General features: G+C 40.4%; 1 protein-coding gene across 1 annotated transcript in view; it reads left to right on the plus strand.

Moving 5' to 3' along the window:
- The window catches only part of TG (thyroglobulin), a 146,435-nt gene that overhangs the window by 109,875 nt on the left and 11,677 nt on the right, over window positions 1–24,883 (plus strand). Inside the window, exons 42-45 of the mRNA XM_038126940.1 lie at window positions 5,737–5,901; window positions 6,647–6,814; window positions 15,252–15,433; window positions 19,261–19,368. Coding sequence (XP_037982868.1) covers window positions 5,737–5,901; window positions 6,647–6,814; window positions 15,252–15,433; window positions 19,261–19,368 — 623 coding nt within the window. The remainder of the gene's footprint in view (window positions 1–5,736; window positions 5,902–6,646; window positions 6,815–15,251; window positions 15,434–19,260; window positions 19,369–24,883) is intronic.

Genomic DNA, 24,883 nt, shown 5'->3' on the forward strand with positions numbered 1-24,883 from the left:
CTTCCATTGCTGGACTGACCTGACCATTCCCTGTTACACCCCCTGTGCTGGTGTTTGCCAGGTGTCTGCCAAATGTCTTCTTAGCTGTGTCAGAGACTCCATGAGCTGTTCCCAAAGCTTTCTACTTCTCCACGCTCTTAAAGCCAGGCTTCACGTAAGCCTGGAAAAATGACAATAATGTCATCACATAGAGCCCTGCGGCCTCAGTGTCTTGTAAGCACTGGTCACTATGCAGAATTGGTTAGCTAAGGAAAAATAATGAAGGACACTGAAAAACAACCCTGCAAGGAAGAAGCAAATAGGGTCCAAATTGGAAACAACTTCTGAAAATAGTTTAAATCCAGTCATTAAAGAATAATCTCCTGAACTCATTGGGAAAGTAAGTCAGTGGTAGTTTAGTTGCAGCATGCTTGTTTTTACAGGAAGAAAAACCAGGATTTAAACAGTATCTTTAATCTGGCATTACGTGAAACTGAAGGCACCCTCAAACAGAAATAAGGTTCTGTTGCCTGTCCATGGAGTAATTATCCTTAAGCACAAACTACCAAGGAGAAGGCTGCAGTATCCGTTTCTCTGTGTCTCTGAGCCCAGCTTAAATGCTTCATGCAAGATCAAACACAAGCCATGTTTTAAAGGATAGGAAGCACTTGAGCTCAGCAGTCAGGAAATGGAAGAGCCCTGGCTATCCTGGAGGTCAAACCAGATGGTCTGACAGATACTTCTGGCTGGGAACTGTGTGCATCTGAGCCTGGAGAGTGCCTATTTTTAACAAATAAAATATTGCTGTACAGCTGGCTCTTTTGGGAAAGTAGAATTCTCAGGACATTTCCTTGCTCTGACTGTTTGCATTAGATGTCTTTTGATCTCATTTTTGGGTGGTGTTACTGTAATTGCTGTCTGCATTGCCTGTAGAATGGTTCAGGGCACACAGAAACCCTGCTCTGGCTGCAGCCATCAGAGAAACCCCATGCACTTGCAGGGAGTGCCATCAGAGAAACCCCATGCACTTGCAGGGAGTGTGTTGAGGAGACGAGAAGGAATTTCATTTTCAAGTCAGTTTGGGAAAAAACCAAGAGATCGTGATGTGAGGAGAGGAAGCTGCGTTTGGGTTTGCAGAGTGTCGGTGATAAAATCTAGTTCCCATGAAGTTTCTAATCACTAGATGTGTTCTGAATAATTTTTGAAAGATTTTGCAGAAGTGAGCTTCCAAACTAAAGGAGGAATCAAAAGACATTCAGCACTGCAGCTAATATGGCAATTGTCTTTTTCAGATATGTTGTGAGACAGGTACAGAGTACAGTGATAGCACTGTGGTGGGTTGACTCTGGCTGGACACCAGCTGCTCACTAAACCTGCTCTGCCCTCCTCAGCTGGCAGGGGAGAGAAAATAAAATGAAAATCTCATGGGTCAAGATAAGTACAGGGAGAAGTCACCCACTGGTTACCAGTACAGATAGGGAAATTCAACTAATTCATTTTAATTAGTTAAATTTATTACAAATTAAACAGAGCAGGATAATGAGAAGTAAAGCATGATTATGACCATCTGGGATTTTCCATTTTCACTCTTCCTCACAACAGTGCAATTATTTCATTTAGACTCCCTCACTGCCAAAACATGGCCACACAAACCAAACAGAGGTCCATATATTCTATTTAATCATCTCATCAGAACAGCAGCAAGAGCTTGTGGAGGAAGAAGTGGGATGGCCAGGATAGCACCAAAGAAAGTCTGTTGAGCCCTGATGTCCCAAAAGAAAAGTTTGCAAGAGGCACCAGCCCCAGCTCAGCTGGTAACAGCCTAATAACAAAGTGAGAATTCAGCTTCAAGTAATTCTGATTCATCAGCTTCTCACCAATGTGAGCTGCAGCATTTTCTGGTATCTGAATTTCTTCTGTGTATCTGAACCTCTAATATTGAAAAGAGAAATTAAGAAATGCTGGCAATGCTCCTGGTCCCTGAACTAAATAGTACCGAAGGCTTTGACTCTCATTTTCAATGCCATCACTTGTTGCAGTAGGTGCTATTGCTCAACACTGTAAAGTTCCTCATATTGCTATGAATTTTGGAGAGCAGCGTAACAATGCTGTTATGGATTGTGTAAAACAGCTGCTACTGCTTCTTCTTTCGAACACTTTTGACTGGGCCGATGTCAAAAATGTCAATGGAACTTCCTCTGTCTACCTCTTCCCCCTTGTTGTGGGTCTGTCTGTAAGGACAGCTAAAACAAGAAGTGTATGTGGCTTCAGTTCCCTGTAAATCACTTCTAAATGATCCACCAGTGATGACAAAGTGACTAATTACTACAATTTTACTGTATATGTCATTTTTTAGAGGTTCACTTTCAAAAAACCACTCTGCTGGAACAGCAAAGGTTTCACTTGTTAGTTTTAAAAGTGAATTTTTTAGCTCTTGTATTCATGGATACAGGAGAATTCTTGGAGAATTAAAAACCAGAGGAGTAACAAAAAGAACACAGTGTTTGTTATTCTTGAGCTGATCTCATGATTTTTGGTTTTCTGATTCATAATTCTGTCATGTTGATGGTAATATGGGTGTCATGTAATGGAAACAAACAGGCCCTCCACTATTTCTGTTTCTGCCTAAGTAGTACTATTTTTTAAAGTACACAAGTCCTCCATTATTGGTTTCTGGGACTAATCACACAAATAAATTATAGTTTTATAGGAAAAGAGGGAACTACTAAGTGTAGCTCTGTTATTCTCTCTGTCCTGAGCCCACCTATAATGTGAATTCAGTGTTTAGGGAAGATTTCTATTTAATGTGAAAACTGCAGGCTCAAAAAAAAAAAGAAAGAAAATTAGTTCTAGGCAATACTACCTTCTCTGCTCACTTATTTTTTCATGAAGGTTTTTTTTTTTTTTTACAATAATGAAGTAACAGACCCTGAATTTTGATGTGCATTTGTAAAGCAGAGAACTGGTACAGTTTTGCTTGCATAACTTTTGCCCCAAGAGAAGTCATGTTTCTAAAGCCTGGAACATATTTTGGATGCACCTTGGAAGGAAACATAATGGTATTGTTTCTAAATACTCTTTGAATGATGCCTCATGTTTCTCTATCCCCTGCTTCCAGTCCTAGCAAAAATTAAACATGATTAAAAGTAGTATATTCCACATCTCTTTCAAACCCCAAAGATTTGGTCTCTTTCAAACCCCAGATGCAAGACTTGCTTCCTGAATATGGGTGTTGCCAAAAAAAGCAAACTGAGGAAGTGGCCATTTAGGTGGAAAATGGAAGAAAAAGTACAGAATAAAGAGCAAATAAACCTGTTGTAACCACTCACAGAAAGAAGAGACAATATCCACAGCCAGATTGAGGCTCCATCAAGCTCTCCTCCCCTCAGAAATGTATTTGCAGAAGTTTGGGGGATTTTGTTTTACTCATTGAGCTTTGACTGTATCTACTGCCAGCCCATATACATCCCGTGCTGTGACACAAAGATTTGCCTGCCCAAGCTTTTAGTTCTGCCCCTGCAGTAGAGAACTTGGGGACACTTCTATTCAGAACCTTTTGCAGTCTTTGTTTTGCTCAGTACATGACCTCAGGGCAATCGTTCAGGTTGTAGATATTTGAGACAGGGAAACTTTGCACAGCTTTTAAAATCTCCAGGAGAAAACATGTTCAAAATCAAGCACACACAAGGATGTTTTGCTTGGTCCCAGTGAATTTTTGGATTCCATGTATCATCTGATTTCAGTACATTTTCCCTACCAAACTTGTCATTTTAATAGGGCAACTTCAGAATTTCCACAGAAACTAACACTTTCAAAATTTGTGAAACTTTTGGAGTTTGGGAAACTGAAGGCCTTTAATTTTTTATGATTTTGTTTTAAATGAATACCATTTGGAGGTACTGGATACTTGATAAAACATGCTGAGCATGTTCAGATCTGATGTGGAAGAATATGTTTGCCAGATTAGCGCATAAATATTGTGCAGTCCTGGATTTAATTTTTCTGCTGTTTTGAGGGGGCTCATAATTCCTTACTCCTCATGAAATGCAAGGAAGCTCCTTTCCTGAGGAAAGCTGACATGATCAGCTCTAGTCTCACTCATCATACATGGTTCTCACTCCATGTCCTGGGAACCCACCCACAGACAAGATACTCTCATCAAAGATATTTTTCTTTCTCTCTCATGACCAGCTGAGTCAGTGCACCTTGTCAGCAACTGGCAAATGTCGTGCCTTACAAAACAGACCGCTGCAAATCCTATGAGAGAATAAACTCCATTGCTCACTCATGTAAATTTGAGTGCTGAAGTGAAGAAAAAGACCAAGTGGTGCTTATTTATTGTTCTCTAGTTCTTCCACTCTCTTAAAACTCAAGATGGCTCTTACAGTGGACCAGATTGAAAAATTAATTTTTTCTTTTCCTTATCTGCAACCATTTTCATCTCAATCATTAAGCTAATAATCTGTTAAAAAAGAAGAGAAATCTTTCAGGAAGGTAGTATTCCTGGAAATTCTTAATGCAGTGAACTAAAAGGATTGTCTCTACACCCAAACCCAAATTACTTCTTTCTCACTATTTTTGGAAATCAATTTCTCCAGTTGTGAGCAATGGTATCCCATTAGTATCAACGGCTCTGCTTGTTTGAAATATAAAAATCTTGTGGGTGCTGGCCAGGGCTTCAAAGAATTCTTTGGGCTCAGAGGTTTGAGACAATTTCAGTTTAAAGATTTTCTGATTGTTTTTTGTTTCTTTTTAACTTGCTTTCAAGACTTGTAGTTATGCTTTGAGCAAAGTCAGTAAGTATGTTGATCAGTTCAATAGATTGGGGTCTATCATCTTGGTTGTGGGGTTTTTTAGAGGACAGAAGCTAATTTTAGCAGCTATTATCAGTAAAATGATGCAAATGTTTGGAAATTAGTCATTTGAGCCATGTCAGAGCTATTCCAACCTTTCTCTTCTAGGTCAAATCGTATCAGATTTAAACTAATTTACCTGCATTTGCAACAGCTAGTTTTTGTGTTTACTCAAAAACGTTGTGCCATCCTTTCTTGTTAAGAACATTTGCTATGTTGGCACAGCTGTAACAAGAATACGAAGAGTCTGGGGTAGACACTGGACTGTAGCCTGTGCTCTGGTTTTGATCGTTGTGCTCTGGTTAATCTTCTGCAGTTTTCTTTAGTCTTTTGTTCCTACTTCCCCAGTTCATAGCACTCCCAGACCCTCCCTGTTCCCTGTGCTAGTTATCTTTGATTTCTAGCCGAAGTTGATTTACACTCAATGTGAATACTTAGTGCTCATTTGTCCTTGTACCAGAATTGTCCCAAGGTAGAAACAGTTCTTCTTTATGGACACCACACCTGCTCTCAGTCCTTGTTTATCAGAGCTTTGATAAAACTCCATTTAGTCTCCTCTGTCAGTAAGATGTGCTCTCCATTCCCTCACAGCACCTTCCTTATATCTGCTCCAGTCTCAGTGTTTCTTCTTTCACCAAAGTTTTCAGAAAGATTTGTGATTTGGTTAGAGACATAATATAGACACTTAGAGCTTTTTCCAAATTAGCTGTGGCAGAGCTGGAAACAGCCTAACTGACCCTTCACCCCTTTGCTTTGATCTGTAGAACTAGCTTATTTTAATTTAAAAGCCAGGGTTCTCCATTCTGCAAGCGGAAAGATTTTTCTTCTCATCTTTTGTACCTGCACTAGGGAACCAGGTGTTCTGACAAAATATATTGACTGATATTGTGGGGCTTTTTCCTAGGGAGGCTCAGCTTTTTCTCCAGCATCTATAATAACTACCAGGAGGGCACAGACCCAAGCAGCAGCCCTGGCTGAAGACGTGGGATGCCCTTCATCCACCAGAGAGGAAATTGTAGCCTGCCTTCGCCAGTTGCCTGCTCGTGTCCTCAATGATGCTCAAACTAAGGTACAACTTAGCAAAGCATATACCATTGGCAAGAAATCAAAAAGTTTCCATTCACACAAAGCTGTGAGAGAGAAGCCTTAAAAAATAATTTAGTCTGAACCCTTGTGAAAGAGGAACTGGAATTTTTTGGTGAAAGGAAGTTGTTGTCCCTGACATCCAGCTCTGAGCTATGAATACTCACAGTTTGATTCTCCTTTAGACTAAATTCCTTTTACACTGCTTTAATCATGTCTATTTTTTTTTTCCCTCCTTTCAGTTCCCTCTTGCCTGCCCCTGGGTGTTACTCTAGAGGAGAGTCAAATGTTTGCAGCTTTAATAACAGAACTTATGCAGAAAATGAAGCAGGATGGAATGTCAGTGTTCAGTATTGAAGTAGGAGGTTTGTGAAAGCTGCAGTATAAATAAATCTAGAGATGGATCCTTTACCCACAAATTAAAACACCCACCTGCAATAAATTTTCCAATGAGGACCAGCATGGAGTCAATCCCTAGTTTAAAACAACATTTTTATGGCTATAAGACCATCATTTCTCTTGGCCTCTTCAGTTTGTTTCACCTACTGAGACTGTCAGCAAAATCATTGTTTCTGGCCAATGATGAGTTTGCACTTATATTACCTGGTCACTTGTCCACTTGAAGGGAATCAATCAGTTGAATTAAGCATAAATAAAATAGAATTTAAAGGGTAAGCTGAATTAACTGCACAATTCTTGCTCTTTTTAAAAAAAATGTTTTGCCAACATAGCTGCTAGCTATAAGTGGCCCATTCCAGTACTGGGGTCCAGTGATGGATGGAATTTACCTCCGGGAACCTTTGGCTAAAGCCCTGCAGCGCCCTCGGCTTCGGAAAATAGATCTGCTCATTGGAAGTGCTCAACAAGATGGTCTCATCAGCAGAGCCAAGGCAATTAAGGTAGGAAGACACTCACTGTTAATGAACTGATAGTATCACTGTGATTACAGTGATGACTGTAATCACATGCAGCCTGGAGAGATGCTTTTTGATTTCCACAAGTTGTGAATTATGCTCCACAGAAATATGCAAATACATTGCCCTTCTCCAGCCAGTCTTGGTCAGGATGACTAATGGCATAATAATGTGTGTTGACTAATATTTCTGTGGGAGATAGGAAATGGTAAGAGACCAGAAGTGATTTGCATTTATGTTCTACTGTCTTTAAAATCCTATTTATATTTCAATCTCAGTAGTATCTCACAAAGATGAAAGCAACTTAACTATAAATTTCTTCACTGTGCAGCAGGATTAAATCAGCATTTTGAGGTTTGGTTTGCAAGCTTTTCCTCTGTTGTCTCCTAGAAGTGCATTTTCTTGTAAAGATGATTCTGAGTATGGACTAGCTGTTATAAGGAGCAACACTGGCCTGATGTGTGGTCTCAGGTTTCCGGACAGACTCTGGTGAAAACAAAAAGAATTTCATCCATGCTGCACTGCCTGTTGCTATCTTGAAACAGGATTGTTGCAAGATTTCACCTCCTAGGAGGCACTGAAATGTCAGTGTCAGCTTCTCTTTGCTTCTAGCCAACAGCACATAGACCAATTTAATTCAGAATTAATGGCCCATCTGAATTAAAGTTCATATTACTTGTTTACTCTCTATCAGAACTTTCCTGCTCCTTTTTCATTTCTTTTTCTCTTTTGAAATCAATTTCAAGAGACAGTCATAGGAGAAAGGTACAGAAGATATAGTGTGATGCTGGAGGCCTGCAGATAATGATCCAGACCCTCTGAGAGTGGAATAAACCTCAGTGACCTCATTACAAGCCCTGTGACGAAGACTAGGAAGTGAAATTCTTTCCATTACCACTATTTCTGCATGTGATAGTTATCTGCAAAATTGAGATGAAATTCAATGTTGTATTAAAAGTTTTGCAACAAATCATGGTGTTGATGAAAAGCACAAGTGCTAAATCCCAGCACTGTCAGATTGAAAAGAAAAGAAAAAACACTTGCAACCGAGAGTTCAGTAGAAAAATGTTGCCTGTACAAAAATAAAACTGGAAATATATTTTTTATTTAAAGGCTTGCAGAAAATAAGATTGGAAGGGAACTCAGTAAATTGATGCCACTCAACTGTAAGAAAGGGTCATATCTACTGATGATTTTTTTCATGCACATTTCCCTCTATTTCTATTTTCCTGTGGCTTCAGGCTTTCAGGACTTGAGGGAATATGAATGCTTTAACCAGTCTGTATTCCTGTCTGGGTTGTTTTCTTAAAGACCTGCTGTGAGGTTGAAGTTTCCTGATTTCTCCCTTGTTGACACAGTTAGAGTATTAATTATTGGGACTCTGTAATGCTCCTTCCATCACTGAGCTACTTATGAAGCAATCTCCAGGTCCTCAGCAGCATTTCTGTGTGCTGGCCATGACCATGTATGGTTGCAGTCAATCTGATTATGAAGTCCTCAATAAGCCACAGATGTATTTAGCTACAGTGACAAAATCTAGTGCAGATGGTGGTTGTTACTTGGAAGTCTGTACCCCATTTTCTCCTGCATAAATGTCATAAGAGATCTTTAACCTGTGCTAAATGTCCTCTCTCCACAACAGACCTCAAAGAAGGATTTCAGACAATCCACCCTGTATCCCAATCATCTACATAATTAATGTTAAGGGTTCCTTTGAGGTAAATCACACTTGCACCTCTCTAGGAATAGCCAAAGCTGGTTTTACTGGTACACTAAGTAGTGTGGGAAGACTTAGCTGATGGACAGAGCACTGAACTGAACTTGGGAAATAAGGCATAATTACTAGTTTGCCTTTGACTACACCCAAAGTATTTCATCTGTTCTAAAAAGAGGGCAGCAAACCTCCCTGGGATTAAAATTCACCTATGGCTGTGTTCCTGCTCTGCAGAGAGAAGATCTATGCATGTATTTCAGTGAAAAAACACAGCTGGAAGGTGCTCTGACAAGCATATGGAATTAGCAAAGTCCTATTTCAGTAGACAAATGCAGCTAAAAGGTGCTCTGGCAAGTGTATGGAGTTGGCAAAGTCCTAATTTCCATCTTCTTTAGGATGGCTGATGTCAGTGTAGACAGTGCAAAGAGTGAGGGGTAAAAACATTTAACCCCTACTGACTTGCTCCACCAGTTCCTGGGAATAAATGTGCTGGGCAATTCTGTCAAGGACTTGTTCTATTAATCCTGATTTCTCTTCGTACCGATCCTGTGAATGGTAAGGAGACACTTTGAGCCATTTGGATGTAAGCAAGCTTGAGACATGATGCAAATCTTATCACCTTAGACTGAAGTTGTATGCAAGTGTTATAAACTCTTTGCACTCTTCACATAGAAGTGAGAGTGAAACTCTAGGCTACAACCAGACCAGAAGGTGGAAAATCCAGTTGGCACCGTGTTGTTCTGTGGGATCTTACTGGCCTTGAGTTGCTCTGGGTGTCTCTCTACTCCCACTGCAACACTGTGCTTGTGCCTATTAAGGTCTTTGCTATGAAAAATGAAACAGAAAGACAGAAGGCACCACTTATGTGCTAGCAAAACATTTATGTTCGATTTGCTTACAATTAAAGGCTGAGGTCTCTCAGTGATGTTTGCAGCAGAAAGTATGCTCATGAAATGTCCATTTTATGGCATTCACTGAAATTCTTATTCATGTGAACTGAGCCAGATTCATCACTTCCTGGAGCACTTCCTACTCATCCCCAGTGCAGCAATCACAAGGTTGAAACTAAGTGAGAAACAAAGCAGAGTTTGTTAAGGGAATGGCAAGTGGTACCACAATGCACTCTTATGTGACATATGGAGTGGTTAAGCCTGAACCCATTCACTGCAATTCCCATGGCACACCTTCAGGGAATATTAGCTTTGAGCAGTCATAGATGAGGGCAGCTGAGCAGAAACCTCTAGAAATGTTGATTTGAATTCCCAACTGGACAAAATTCCCTGTCCTATATGTGATGGTCAGGTGGGAGGACCTAATGGCATTAAATTTATGGATTCACTCATGCTGCTCTATGTCTGTGTTTATTTGTATCTGCATGGAGGTCAGTATAGCCCAGTCTGTGTCCTCCATATGTTAAGCACCTACTATGTAATCTCCACATTGCGAGGATTTAGTTTAAAGACTGAGGTTGTATTTCATGTGTTTCCTTTCTTTTTCTTTCCCTCCTTAGTACAATCTAATTGGATGCAGAACCCAAATCCAGGACATAGGGGAGTGGGTAGATAGAAATTTAGTTTATTTACCTCATGCAAGCAGACAGATCTGTGCAAACAGAACGACCATCCTGCAATTTATTACAGTCAGTTAATTTCTTTATGGAAAAAGGTATTCAGCAATATACAACTGGTGGTAGATATGTGTGCATTTGTTGTAATGACCAGGGGAGAAGTGCCTCCATAAATGCCATCAGTGAGGAGAATAGGCTGAACTCTTTACTTCATATTGAAACTAGTTAGAAATCTTGGAAGACTCTGCTGAATGCTGGCAGGTCTTTCACCATCTTTTGTGACAGTCTTTGTCAAAAGCCATTTAAGGCCTAAGATCTGTACATACACTGCTAGCATTATCACTGTTTCAGTTTGTCAAAAAAGTATATTTTGCCCCTTGGAAGATGTAAATATTTGGTCTACCTACTGCTACAATTTCTTTTTATGTAAAACACTGGACCAGTTCTACTCATATGCTCCATAAGCTATCCTGCAGCAACAAGAACAGTAAGCAGTATTTAACTCATTATTTAGGCAATGTTTATGATGTTTTAGAATCATCAGAAGAGTAGAAAGGAGTGCACGTGCTGCCTTTAAATATTTTCTTAGATAATTTCTTAGAAAACTCGACTATAACTCTGAGCCAATTCCTAATGCTTCTTTAAAGGTTAGCAAAATGTAAATTATTTTACATGATGTGCAGCTGTTTCTATTAATCTGGTAGCAGCTGTCGTATCTACTATGATTGGAAAATTGTTCCTTGGTCATATATTTTCTAATGGGAACATATGTTGGACATGGAAAATTGGTTGAATTGAATCAGTTTCTGAGAAGTTAAAATATTTTGTCTTTTTCATGTTTAATGAATTTTATTTTGAACATATTGCTTTGGTTTTGGCTATCATGTTCAAGTCAGATGTTTAAATTATACTCTAGCCAAAGCAATGCTTAAGAAATTGTTTCAGGTTGTGCTATTTTAATGCTGTTTGAGGGGTGAAAAGAGGGGTGAAAATTCTTACCATCTTACAAATGCTGGTTCTGTTTATCATCCATCTCTGCCTGTTGAGCCCTCTTTCATCTGAGTCAACACATCTTGAGGGCCCCACAATATTATAAATTACTGCTGAGAAAACTCTGAAAATTGCAGTTTTTGGGGCATTTTGAAGACCACAGAAACGTGTACATAGGCACAGTGAATCACAGAATTGTAGAACAGTATCGTAGAATACATTGAGTTGGAAGGCACCCTTCAAGATCATTGAGTCCAACTTGTGTCCCTGCACAGGACAGCCCAAGAATCACACTCTGTGCCTGAGAGCATTGTGCAAACACTTCTTGAAATCAGACAGGCTTGGGGATGTGACCACTTCCCTGGGGATCCTGTTCCAATGCCCAACCACCCTCTGGGTGAAGAACCTTTCCCTGACATTTAACTTAATCCTCCCCTGACACAACTTCAAGTCATTCCCTTGAGTCCTGTCACTGTTCACAAGAGTGAAAAGATCAATGCCTGCCTGTCCACTTCCTCTCACAAGGAACTGCAATGAGGTCCTCCCTCAGTCTCCTTTTCTCCAGGCTGAAGATACCAAGTGACCTCCGCTGCTCCTCATATGCCTTCCCCTACATACCCTTCACCATCCTTGTCACCCTTCTTTGAATGCTCTCTAGAAGTTTAATGTCTTTTTTTATATTGTGTTGCCCAAAATTGCGCACAGTCCTTGAGGTGAGGCTGCCCAAGTGCAGAGCAGAGAGGACAATCCCCTCCCTTGCCCTGGCAGTTTAGTGTCATTGGCAGACTTCCTTCGAGTTCTGTGCCCAGGTCACTAATGAAGATGCTGAAAAGAGCTGGGCTGAGGATGGAGCCCTGTGGAACCCCACTAGGGACCAGTCACCAGCCTGCTGTCACCCCATCCCATACCCCCCTTGGCGCCTGACCCATGACTCAGTTGCTCACCAGTCATGCATCACAGTTGTTCAGGTGAAAGCTGGACATTTTGTCTCGAAGGATTGTGTGAGAGACAGTATAAAAAGCTTTGCTGAAATCCAAAGAGATTACATCTACTGGCTTTCCCAGATCAGCTAGGTGGGTTGCCTTGTCATAAAAGGAAATCAGGTTTAATATGCAGGACTTTCCCCTCATGAAGATGTACTGACTGAGACCAATGACTGTGCTGTCTTTCAGGTGTTTTTCAATACCTCCCAGAATAATATTCTCCATAACTTCAGAAGGCACTGAAGTGAGATCGACAGGCCTGTAGTTTCCCAGGTCCTCTTTGTCCTTCTTGAAAATTGGGACAATGTTCAATCAGAGCCTCTCCTGATTCCCAAGACTGCTCAAAAATCATTGAGAGAGGCTTTGGAATGACATGAGCCAGCTCATTGAGCATTCTCAGCTGAATTCCATCAAGCCCTGTAGAGTTGTAGGGATCCAGCTGGAGCAGCAGATCCCACACCATTTCAGAGTCAGCTGAGAGTTGATCATTCTCACAGTCATGGTCTTCCAGCTCAGGGCACTGAGGCCCTCATGGTTCATCACCAGTGTTAAAGACAGAGGCAAAGAATGTATTGAACATCTCTGCTTTGTCCATGTCCCTGTGGGGGAAGTGACCATCTTTATTTGGGAAAAGGTCAATGTTATTTATACACTGCCTTTTTCCATTAATATATTTGAAAAAAAACTTTATATTGACTTTCACATTACTGGCAGCTTCACCTCCACTTGAGCTTTGGCCAAATGAATTCTCTTCTTACCGTGGCAAGCAGCATTTCTGTATTCTTCCCATGTGACCTGACCTTGCTTCAGCTGAGCCTACGCCTCTTCTCCTTGACTTCTGATATTAAATACCCAAGGCCAACCACACTGAGTCAGATCAAAGGTCTGTTCAGCACAAAATGCTGTTTTCAGCAGTGGTTAAAAGAGGCTGCTTGTAAGATTAGGGTAAGCAAATCTGATACTTCTGGTAAAAGCTCTCCAAACCTCTAGCACTTTACAGCTCAGGGACTTCCTATCCTGAACTGATCTTTCTGTATTAATAACTACCAAATTATTTTGGTTTTAAATTTTTTTAATTCAAAAAAATCATTCATGAAACTTAATTTTCACCAATTTTTGGCATTTACAAAAACATTTGGCGGGAGTTTGTCATATTAAACATATGTTGGTATATGATGATCCATCTCCTCTGTTGTTTTCATCCATAACCTTTATTTGATATTTGATCATTGATGAGAGAGTGATGGATAAGTTCCTAGTTAAATAATCAATACCCTAGGGTTTTTTCACTTTGTTTCTCTCGTTTAAGTATCCATGACAAGAGTGGAACAAGTTAACAAATCCCTTTTAAAAAGCCAACAAAATGAAAACACTGCATGAAAGTAGCTTGAATGGGTTGATTTATACACAAGAGATTGGGCTTTGCTCTGTTACAGAAAAATAACTTACACACAGCTACTAACCTCGTCTTTAAACGAGAGAGTCTTAATTAAACAAAGCAATGCTTCTGCTGGTTAGTAGGAACCCAAAGTGATGTGTGCCAAAGCTGTGATGGAAAAATTGCTTTTGAATTCATTGAATTTGCAGTCAGGTCTTCAGTGAACATTTCTGTTTCCTGCAGAAAAATATGTGTCCTTGCTGGCTTTAAGCTGAATGATTTTGCAGGCAAGAGTGCTGTACAGTTTCATATGTGGCATTTGTGCACATGAGGTGACGTGTCAGGGGTGAGATCTCCATCTTTTTCGGAGTACAGCTGTACTACTAAAGCTGGCACCACATGACTCTTTCACATTGCATGGGCCAAAATCCAGCAAAAGAAGAATCTATTAAAAATACAAGGCAAATTGTCAAGATCTTCCTGGACTTTGGGATACTTGGTAGAGTTTTCAAATCCCTTAAAATCACTTATTCAAAATGCACAGTCTTAGAATACTAAAGACAAACCTCACCCTCAGCATATGGGAACCTTTTTTCCATCTTTAATTTCTGTGACTCTACTGAAAAGGTATAATTCCATCTGTACTTTCTGTATAGGTTTTTCAGCATGATGAAAACCAGCTGTGGGCCATCAAAATAATATATTAAGTAAAGCATCTACAGTAACTAAACTGGGCAGACACTTGCCTAGTTTGCATCAGACTGACTGCCCAAAATAATAGAGGTGGTTTGTTAGATCTTTTTCTCTGGAGTTCTTATCCAAATTTTAACCAATATGCCCCTGTATAGTGCCCTTTCAGAAAGGAACTGATGCACAGAAAAGTTCAGGGTAGATTTTTCTTTTTCAGGAAGCTGTTTTGTTTCTGAAATTGAAATAAGTACTTTTAAAAGTGAAAAGTTTCAATTGATAAAATGTTTTCTCAAAGAAAGATGTGTTGAAAACTTCCAGCAGTCTTTAGCTTTGGTAAAAACATGTTTGGGTACACAGTTTGGGCCACTGGAGGTGGTCCCTGTGGCATGGGGAACATGCCTTTATGTTAGGAAAGGTTTCAGGTCACAGATCTCAGGAAAAAGGACATTTCCCTGTTGGTTTCTCTGAAAGGCTCTAAGGTTTATGAAGTTTGAATATCATGGCTGTTCCCTGCATTGGGATTTGAAAGAATGGAATTTCTCTTCCAGGTCTAAGGCTGATTTTATTCCAGAAGGGACCTAAATATGGAACTTGGAGCACCCATGTTCCTTTGTAGGTGTCCCAGAAGAGGCAGAGTGACATAGCCATGAAAGGGCCTATACAGCATATTTGCTTTCTGGAATTTTCAAAGGAAAAGAACAGTAACTCCCTCTCTCCCCTCTAGTTTTCTTTCATGGAGATCATCAGAAAGGCAGCACTGGACACACATGAAGTGGAGGACTGTCCCTGGGAACCCCTTCTGTGAGAGCCAGCAAGGTTTCTGTACTATTAGAGATCCGTTGGCACAACTTGGTACCTATGATTTGGACCTACTAGGTCAGGGTTTCTGTACTATGTGTGTCCAGAGGAAGCCAATATTTCTCATTGGTGACAGTTTTGGGAAAGCAAAAGTAGGACTGTCCCCTACTCAATCCACTAGGAATCAGAGTTCACAGCAGAGAGGACTTGTTCCAGCAGAGGGAGATCTGAGCCTACATTGTTCCTAAAAAAATTGTCTTTTGGTTTTGTTTCTGAATTCCATGTATGCGCTTTTTTCTCAGAAATTTGAAGAAAGTCAAGGAAGAGCCAACAGCAAAACAGCCTTTTATCAGGCTCTGCAAAATTCTCTAGGAGGAGAAGAGTCCAACTCGTTCATTGAAGATGCAGCTACATGGTATTACTCCCTGGAACATTCAACTGATGATTATTCTTCCTTTTCCAGGGCGTTGGAAAACGCCACCCGGTAAGAAAGCCATCCTAGTAGAACTGTGTGATTGGAGTTGAGCAAGGCTTGTTTAGCTTATTTAAAGTGTGTATTTACATTCTGAAAAACTTGAGAAATTCTTATGTAAATGATCAGAAAATGGGTAATATGATTTCATTTTCCATAAGGTTTCCAATGTCATTGGTAAACAGAAATTGAACTGATTTTTATGCCTTGCGAAAAGTTTGACGTGTCATTCTAGAACTGGATATTGAGTTCAGACTACTAATACTTCTTTTTGCATTTTCATGTCATAGATGTCTGGGTTGCTTGCACACTGTGCATCAACAGTTCCTTGAGTTGTCTCATCCCTGTGACAGTAGAATTAATAGTCTGCCTTTTATTCCCAGTCTCCTAATTATATAGTCAGATACTTTTTCTTGATGGTCAAATTTGAAAACTTTGACTTCAGCAATTACAATAATATTTTTTAATTATGAAACCTGTAAAATACATTTATTCACAGTATCAGACATTACTTGAAGCCATTTCCTCTTGCTAATTACTTTGGAGAAGAAACTAATCCTCACTTCACTACAACCTCATTTCAGGTAGTTGTAAAGAGCAATAAAGTTCTCCTTGAGACTTATTTTTCTCCAGGCTGAGGACCCCCAGCTCCTTCAGCTGCTCCTCATCAGACTTGTGCTCCAGCCCCTTCCCCACTCCATTGCCCTGCTCTGGACAGGCTCTAGCACCTTCTGAATGTCAGCAGAGGAATGAGCAACTTGCCTGCAGTAAATGCACTCCCATCCTTTGCATTGAAACATTGCATGGACCTTTGGGAGGTGGAAGTTGAAAACTTCCTGTTTTCTGCCTCTGAGCAAATTCAGGGATTGGATGTGTAAGTGGAACAGATTTTCCAGAAATGAATTGAAAAATTATTTCCCTATTCCTGCCTCTGCTTTATGAGCAGATTCATTGTGAAAACTCTTTACTTTTCTACTGTGATATAGTTTATAAACTGGTGACTTGAATCCTAATGGGCCTGTCCAAGATGTTCCAACCTGTGTTCTGAACTGAGACATCAAAGCTACAGGCTCCTGGTGTCTGCACTCTCAGTGTTTTCTGTCCCACTGTGAGCCTCTCCACAACACCTCAGAGACAGGATTTTCCTTTTATTCCTCCATCAGAGCTGCAGAACATTGCTCTGGGAGAGCCTTAGGGAGCAGCAGAGGAACAGGAGCCAAGATTCTCTGGGAAACATCTGATTCAAAAAGAAGACAGTCGTTTCTGGGTGGTCCAGGTGTGCTGGTGCACTGAGGTCATAGGGGAAACAAGCCAGAGGCTTGTGGGCTGAGCTTTGTGCCATTTATCAACTCACACATCTCACGGAATTTCTCCTCCTTTGTAGCCTGTCCCAGGGATGGGCCTCCCGTCACCATGACGCTGGGGCTATTGCCTGCAGTACATGCAGAAGCACTGTGGTTCATGGGCATCACAGCCAGGACTTGTCTTCAGTCTCCTTCCATCATCACTGCCACCCCTGGGGGAATATTCTTTAGATCAGTGAGGTTTTAAGACATAATAAACCTCTGTAGGACTTACATTTTAACCATTCTTCCCATCTAGAGAACCTCTATAAGGAGCTGGTATAACCCAGGGCTGTCACATTTGATCACTGGCATTCAGCCCAAGGCTCAGTGTGGTGCAAACATTGACTTTTGCAAAGCTGCAAGGGCTGGCACACCACACATTTCCAGCAGGAATGAGATACGCCACAGATTTCCAGCAGGGATGGGATACACCAGCAGCTCCTCAGGCTCGGCAGCCTCCTGGGTGTAGGGATGACCTCCTCTTTTACGAAATGAGGCAAATACCTTGGCTAAGGAAAGAAGTGAATGGCTTATTCCTGGCCAAGCAAAAGGATGAGTAGTGAGGCAAGGGCATCTGATGGTAATACTTTGCTTCAAACACTTTGGAAATTACTCCAGCTACAGCAGAAAGTGAGGTGAAACAGTAGGTACAGAATGAGAGTCACCTATATATCAGCATCACACATGTGGTGGAGAAAACAGGTTTTTTTGGGTTTTTTGATGTTTGGTTATTTGTTTCGGTTTCAGGTTTTTTCTCCTTAGCTTTGTTTCTTTTTAACAAAAAAAGTTACTACCAGCATAGATGTGTAAGCCAAGAAAAATTTTATGTAAGGAATTAACTGCTAAAGTTTTAACAGGATTACAAAGTGTGATAAAGCAACATAAGTGGTTGTTATAAACTATATACATTGTGCATATTTTGTGGTTTTAAAATAATTCTACTTTTAAATTTGTTTTAGCTGCAATTTTCTGGTATTTTTTTCCCCTAGTGTAAAATTAGTTTAATTTTCTTTTTCTTTCCTTTTTTTTTTTTTTTCCTTTTTGAAACTCTGGTATTCCATGCTTGTAAGAGTTGGGCATTTCACTTTTGTGGTTACTATGCATTTAGGTTTTTTTCTACTTCCTCATAATAGCTGACTTTTTACCCACCCACAGAACCAGCTAAGAATCCAGTTAAAATGGTGAAATGTAACTCAAAGCATTTCTTGAGAGCTATTGCTCTCCCCACACTCCCTGGTTTTCAAAGACCATCTGCTCCTCTAAAGTCCCATGCTGGTAGGCATGTGAAGAGCAGTAATTTTTGTTTCATTTGGGTGTTGTCAACCATAACTGTCAAAGAGCCCTGTGGTCAGTGAGCCCAAAGCTTGTGGTCTCACAGATGAGCTTAAAATAAACTCTGCTGAACCAAGATAGCTACCCAAACTGTGCCTTTCATAACCATACCAGTTAAAAATAGCAACATGTTTTCATGCTTCTCTGATGCTGTTTGTTCTTGCACCAGTGGTTTTTTTTTTTTTAACCTACCAAGTCTGAAGGAGAAGCTGCTGTTTCAGATTCACAGAACTGAGAATTGAAACCTCCCAGTTCCTCAGCAGATATGTTTGTGTGCACTCACCTAGGTAAAGGTATATAAACACCCAAAGCACGTGCTGAGTCCTCAAGCACAGGAAGAATGGGGAGTGCGGGTGCATGTGTATATAATATTGCCTTGAGGAAACACAGTGAGATATACTGCAGTAAGATCTCCTCTCTTCTACCTGCCCCTCTTAAACCACTCATGTTTCTTCCAGTTACTGCTCACCCCACCTTCCAGCCCCCTTTCCTGGGGCAAAGGAAGATAGGATGGTTTGGATACATTTGCTTCACTTGTACATTTTAGACCTGGTGTTAAATTGACCATTTGACTTCCTTGTTGCACTCTTGTTGGTTAATCTTTCTCTCCCATGCATATTGGGAATTCCAGGAATTCCATATTGATGAGCACTGCAGGTTATCTTCAAAAGTGGCCTCTTACCTCTTCTAGTTCTGGAAACTCTACCCAAGAAATCTCACAGATTCAAATTCAGAAATTATATTATTTATCCTTAAACCCGGAAATACATAAGACCTCTTATTAGATGCCATCACAACCTAGTGGTGCCAGAAAGAACTTTAAACTACTATAAGCATGAACCTTTATAGACTAGACTAAATTTGGATTGTTTTGGGGGTTTTTTTGGGTTTTTTTTGCCAGGATATTTCTTATGTGTCAGATCTGGTTGGTTTACTATCATTGTTCAGCACTCCATAAAACAGCACTTCTAGTGAATTCTAATTCTGGTCTTGTAGAGGGTGAATGAGGTTTTCTTCAGTCGATTTGAAGACAGAGATAGGAGCTGGTGTGGAAAATTGAAGTAAACTATCAAGATAGAGAGAGATCTGTTGCTTGTGGGGGTTCTTCCCTTTTTTCCTTTACTCAGCTGTGTCTGTTCTCTGCTCCTCCTTTTTTATCAGTGACCAGTTTATCACATGTCCCATCATAAACATGGCAAGTTACTGGGCTGCTGCCTCTCAAGGAAATGTCTTCATGTACCACGTACCTGAGAGCTCCTCACAGAGCAGGTAAGGAGATGGATTTTATTATGTTTCTTGCATTTAGAGTTTGTAAAACCAGGGCTGACTGTTTGAGCATGCTGTGGAATAAGTGAATAGGTGTAGGTATGTGAAATAAACAGTTCAGATGAGCAAAGGAGGGATTGGTCCCTAATAAATTCTTTAACTGTACAAGAATGCTTTTTCTGAACTGAGGCACTTCCCATTAGATATCTGAATTGAGTTTCCCCTTTCCAACTTACCTACCCTGACCAGTTCCAAAGCTAGCCTTTCAGATTCCTACTCTGCATCTGATAAACCTCCCACAAAGAATCAGAATTTGGTCCAAGTCATCAGGAGTCCATGGCTCTCAAGATAAATGGGGTGTCATTTTCTAATTACTCAACATTAATTCAACACTGCCCTTTTTTGAGGTCAGTGCAGTTGTACTCCAGTTGTACTGACTGGCCTTCAGTGTGGATGAGCTCAGGGATTTATTCCTTCCCGTGCCAGCACTGCGGCTGGTGTTCTGCAGACAGTCTCATGGGAAGAAAAATATTTTTGCATACAAGCATTGATGGACTCAGGCTCTGCGTCATCCTTCATTTTAGAAGTTTACTTGAAAGATTGTCAGCAGGACAAGCTGTATTTTATTTTAGGCAGAAGGCCTTAGTGGCTGTGAGAGATGCAATGTCTTGTTGGGCACAGAACAATCTGGTAGGCAGAGGCCTTTAAGGTGACCTTCCCTGGCTTTATTTTAGACCCTGCCCTTCGCAGAAGTCAGGAAGAGGTGCTGATGTTTGCAGGCAGTGGTCAGCACTTTGGGCTGCCCTGTGACTCACCAGAGTGGCTCCTGCTCTCAAATGCTTAGTGACCAAAAACTGCAGCGACAGTTGCCCCTTCTGTTCCCTGAATCCACACACCAGGGCAGGAAAGCACACAGGGATGTTTTTCCTCATACTGTTTCCTTATGAGGAAGCCATGCTTGTTCCCAGCCCCAGGACTGCCCCTCACCTCTCTCCAGGAAGGCTTTTTGAGACCTTTTCCTTGTTCTCAGACTACCTCCAAAAGGGCTCAGGGGAGGGATTGCGGATTCCTACTGGCACCATTTGATCCTGTGAAGTTCCCTGCAAACTGCCCGGGTTTTTTCCCTTCCTGATAGCATAGTGAAAAAGCATTTGAAAGAAGCCAGCCCAGATCTAGGTTACAGATGAAGGCCATTATGCTGTGGTAACACAGGCTTGCTTTCTTTTTCACTGAGAAGTTAATCCTCAGGGAGCCATTATTTCTCTGGCAGCTCCAGCGGGAATGTTCACAGTGTTCCATTTGGCTACTGATAGGCCCAGATAAGTGATTTTTACAAGGCTCCAAACAGGGCTGAGCTATGGTATGCCAAAAATCCAGCCACACAAAAAGAAAAGATGTGTTCTCAAATGAGCCAGCAAGTTTTTTCTTGCTTTGGAGAATGATAGTGACCCAGCCATCTACGATTAGATCTTATTTGTAAGTAGATTAAATAGTACTTATACAGCTTAGACTCACTGGCTTTGAGGCAGTGATTTTGAATTGACAAGAATTTTCTCTTCTATCCAGCCCTATTTAAGATTTCTCTTGTGCTGATGTTATTTAGCTCTCCTCACACTCTTCTGTGCAGTAGTAGTTTACGTGGCATGCAGCTACACTTTGTAAACATATTTATGTTGACACTGGAGTTCCAGGCTAATTACTTTAACTTTAGTGCAAAAGTTATTGGTTTGCTTTTTCAGAACCCTCTTTAAAAGAACAAACAAAGCCAGAATGCTGTCTGAAACTTGCAGGAACGTGAGGCAGAGGCTCAATTGCCTCTAAGTTAAGCCACTTGCAAGGAGAAATGGACCAACTTGATATGCTGCATGACATTCTTACTCCTTTCATCTTTATTTATCCTTAAGTGCCATTAAAATAAATGCTGAAAAAAAATGCTTGCAAAGCAAGGACTTTAACAGAAGTTGCAGAATTCAGCTTGTCTGTGTATGAGAGGATCTCATTTGTCACTACATGTCTATTTAAGTGATACCCTTGTTTTCCCAAGGGACCCCACACTAGGTCCTCTGCTGAATACTTTGCAAGTATTTTGTTTAAATATTGTCATTCATTCATTCATTCATTCAGTCATTCATTCATTCATTCCTTCCTAAATTATTTTTCCTTTACTCTTTATCCCACTTTTGCCATGTCCCCCCTCTAGAGCATTCCCCCCTCCATGCAATGGAGGTGCATTGCAGCTCTACTCATGCCAGTGCTGTGATATTGTTGAGGGAAGGAGCTTCAAATGGGAGAGTGGCTTTGACTCCTAAAAATGGGAAACCATCAAGAATCTAGAACCAACAAAACAGTTCTTGGGAATATTATCAGCAATTTACCTTACCAGACTAAAACCAGTGATATCCATGAAACAGCCTTCAGGTAGAATATATAAACTAATCTTGGGGAAAGATCTGGCAACCATGTCCCCAGCTTCCAAGAGACTTTTGTAACCACTAGAAATGAGTCCTGACAGTTCTCAAGTTCTTATTTGAAAACTGTGACTCCTGGGGGGGAAGCAGAGGCATGTACTCACCCAGATAACCTACTCCTTAGGCTGGAAGGCAGGACTTGTGGGTGTGAACTTGCTCAGCAGAAGTGAGAACTGAACCCTGCGAACATTCTAATAAAGGCCTGAATATCAGAACCCTGTTACAGCCATTTCTTTGTGTTAAAGAATGCAATAGCCAAAGTATGATTTGCACATGGTAGTCATGTACAGGGCATTCTGTGAGTGCACTCAATAAGATCTCCTCATTCTTTGTAGCTGGAGGAAAACCACATTCTACATTCCTGATTACTCATAGGCTTTTGACAGAATAATGATTTCTCAACCAGTTTGCTGAGATATAAACATTCACTTCTAAAAATGGGAATTTTTCTAGTGTTATGTCCATAGGGTAACATAAAAGATAAAATAATGAGGGATTTTTACTTTGCTGTCTAAAATGTTCCCAAGAAGTCAGTTTACACAGGAGACGGACCTTCTCTCTTTGTGTTTGCAATCTGTATCATAAAGATGATGATAATATCTTTATATATAATTTACAATAATTGCTAATGGCTACATCACAGGAATATTGGAAAGACTACATTATAATAATATTTAGATAATTACAGCAGTGGAAGACTATTTACTCTTGGACAAAATATTCTGGGAAAATAGCCATTCACTAATTAGATAAGGCACCCAATAGCAACACATTCTTCAATTTCTACTTTGTCACCTCTCTCCTACTTTATGTGTCTCCCAAAATGTAACAGAAAAGAGAGTTAAAATGCAGGGATGAAAAAAGTACTGGTATTTCCTCCTAATAACTAACTATTTCACTTAATAACTAACAGCAAGATAAACAAGGGGGAGGGAGAAGTCAGTTGGTAAAGACAGAGTCAACCACAATGATGCAAAGTAGACAAAAAAATATTAAGCAGGGAAAAATTTTTGTAATTGTAAAAATTGTAAAAATTTTGAAATTTTTACTTTGTAAAGTAAATTAGCCAAAGTTTATCTCTCAGCTGGATGTTTCTAAAGTGTATACACCTACACACACATTCAAGTTTGTGTAGATACCATGGTAGGGTTAAAAAGACTGCTCTACGTTGATGTCTATGACATATGTGGAAAATCACATAAAACCATGTACTGACAGTTTTTGTATAGATGGATGGATCTTGCAGAGAGCAAAATAATATCTCCTTCCACGTGGTAGCATTCTCCTGAGCTTGGCATGACACCATGTCTGCTTTAGTCTTCAGTTCCCATTTGAATGAGGAGCCGACTCCCACATTAATAATCTGTGGTAAAAATATATACATGACCCAGCTGCCATTTTCTCACTCTCTCTTTGAGAACACTTAGGCCTCGGAGTAAACATTTATTCTAAACAATGTAGGAGGAATGTGACTGCTCAGCACTGCCTAGGATTAGTCGGGAGAACTGGAGAATAGCTTTAGGAATGGTAAAGAAATGTGTGATAGGAGAAGTATGTTTTGACAAGGATAACATTATTAACTCTACAAAGATTTGCCTTGTTAACCCTTCAAGAGGTTTCTGGGTGATTTTTGTGTATTATATTGAAGAAGCACTTCTTGCCATGCCAGCACAGTTTCCAAGTCACATTGTGGTGCTAAATGTTCTGTCTTAAAGATGGTGGTTAAAATTCAGTTCTCTGCCCACTGAGGGGGGGCTGATCATCATCATCAGCAGGATGGAAAAGGATCAAACTGAGACTTAATGAGGCTTTATCTTGTAGTCATTAACATGACCATAATAATCATCATAAAAACTTCTCTTGATTTTGCATGGGACAGATTCACCCAAGGTTAATGAGCTGCTGCCTTTTTTCAGTCATTTTGATTGGGGCTGTCTTTTCCTCCTGGCCATGCACTCTGGTGTACACTGGTGTGAGCTGTTAAAAGGCTGCTGTGTGCCAAGGCTCACATAGTTGGCTGGGTTTCGGTGACACTTCTTAAGATTCCTGTAACTGAAGGCGAGAACTCCTGACTGATAAAAGAAAAAATGTTTGTGTATAAACTCATTCAACTATGTGAAGTATTCTTGGTTTCTGTTTATTATGGATGCAGCAGGAATTCTGGCTATACTTAATATCTCTTTAATTAAAGGAGATTTTTCTACTCTTTTCATTTCACAACAATTATATCATATCCCTGTCCTTTAATCCATCCACCAATTGCTGTCCACCTGATGCTCTCCCATGTGAGATGGTGAGTACCAACACCCCACAGGGTGGGGACACAGTCTAAACTGGGTGCTGTGCAGGCAGACAGAAGATTGCCTCTGGGCTTCAAATAAATGATCTAAAAACAGAAAGCAAATAAATTACCAGTGGGGTGGAGCCAAAAGGTATGTTGCTCCATAACTGGGCAAGCACCACAATTGCCTATATCCACTTGCTGCAACAACAGCTTGTCATTGTGCTCTATATCCCAGTCTCTACTCACAGTCATCCCCTAAAAGTTGTTTTGGAAGTGCCTCTCATTCCTTTGGCCTTATCCATTGCTTTGTGGCAGCTGCAGCTATGAAAACACCTATGAAACACTGATACAGCCACATCATGCCATTCTCAACTCTTTGCAAAGCTCCTCTGCTTCTAAAGGCTTGGGGTCTGGACAATTTGTTTTTTCTTCCTGTGAAGTAGTTTAGAGGCCTTTGTAATTCAGTAGATTTTTCAGATCTTGTAAATTAGCAATAAATATGCAAAGGCAAAGTAGCCAGCTCAGAAAAAGCAGAAAACATCTTTAAATGAACCAAAATTCAGCTGAAAGACTCAGGAAAAGGCAAAGCAATTTTGGAGTTCCATGTGCTGCAGTAGCAGTTCCTATCAAATGTAATCTACAAGACAAGCACAAAGTTGGTGCATATTAAGCCCCATGTTCTCCTTGGTGCTCTGGGGTCTTTAGATGTACACATCACCTTTTTCTGGAAATTCATTCCACTTAAGAGTAGCCATACTGAACAAAT

The sequence above is a fragment of the Motacilla alba genome, chromosome 2 (genome assembly GCF_015832195.1).
Source record: "Motacilla alba alba isolate MOTALB_02 chromosome 2, Motacilla_alba_V1.0_pri, whole genome shotgun sequence".
NCBI lineage: Eukaryota > Metazoa > Chordata > Aves > Passeriformes > Motacillidae > Motacilla > Motacilla alba.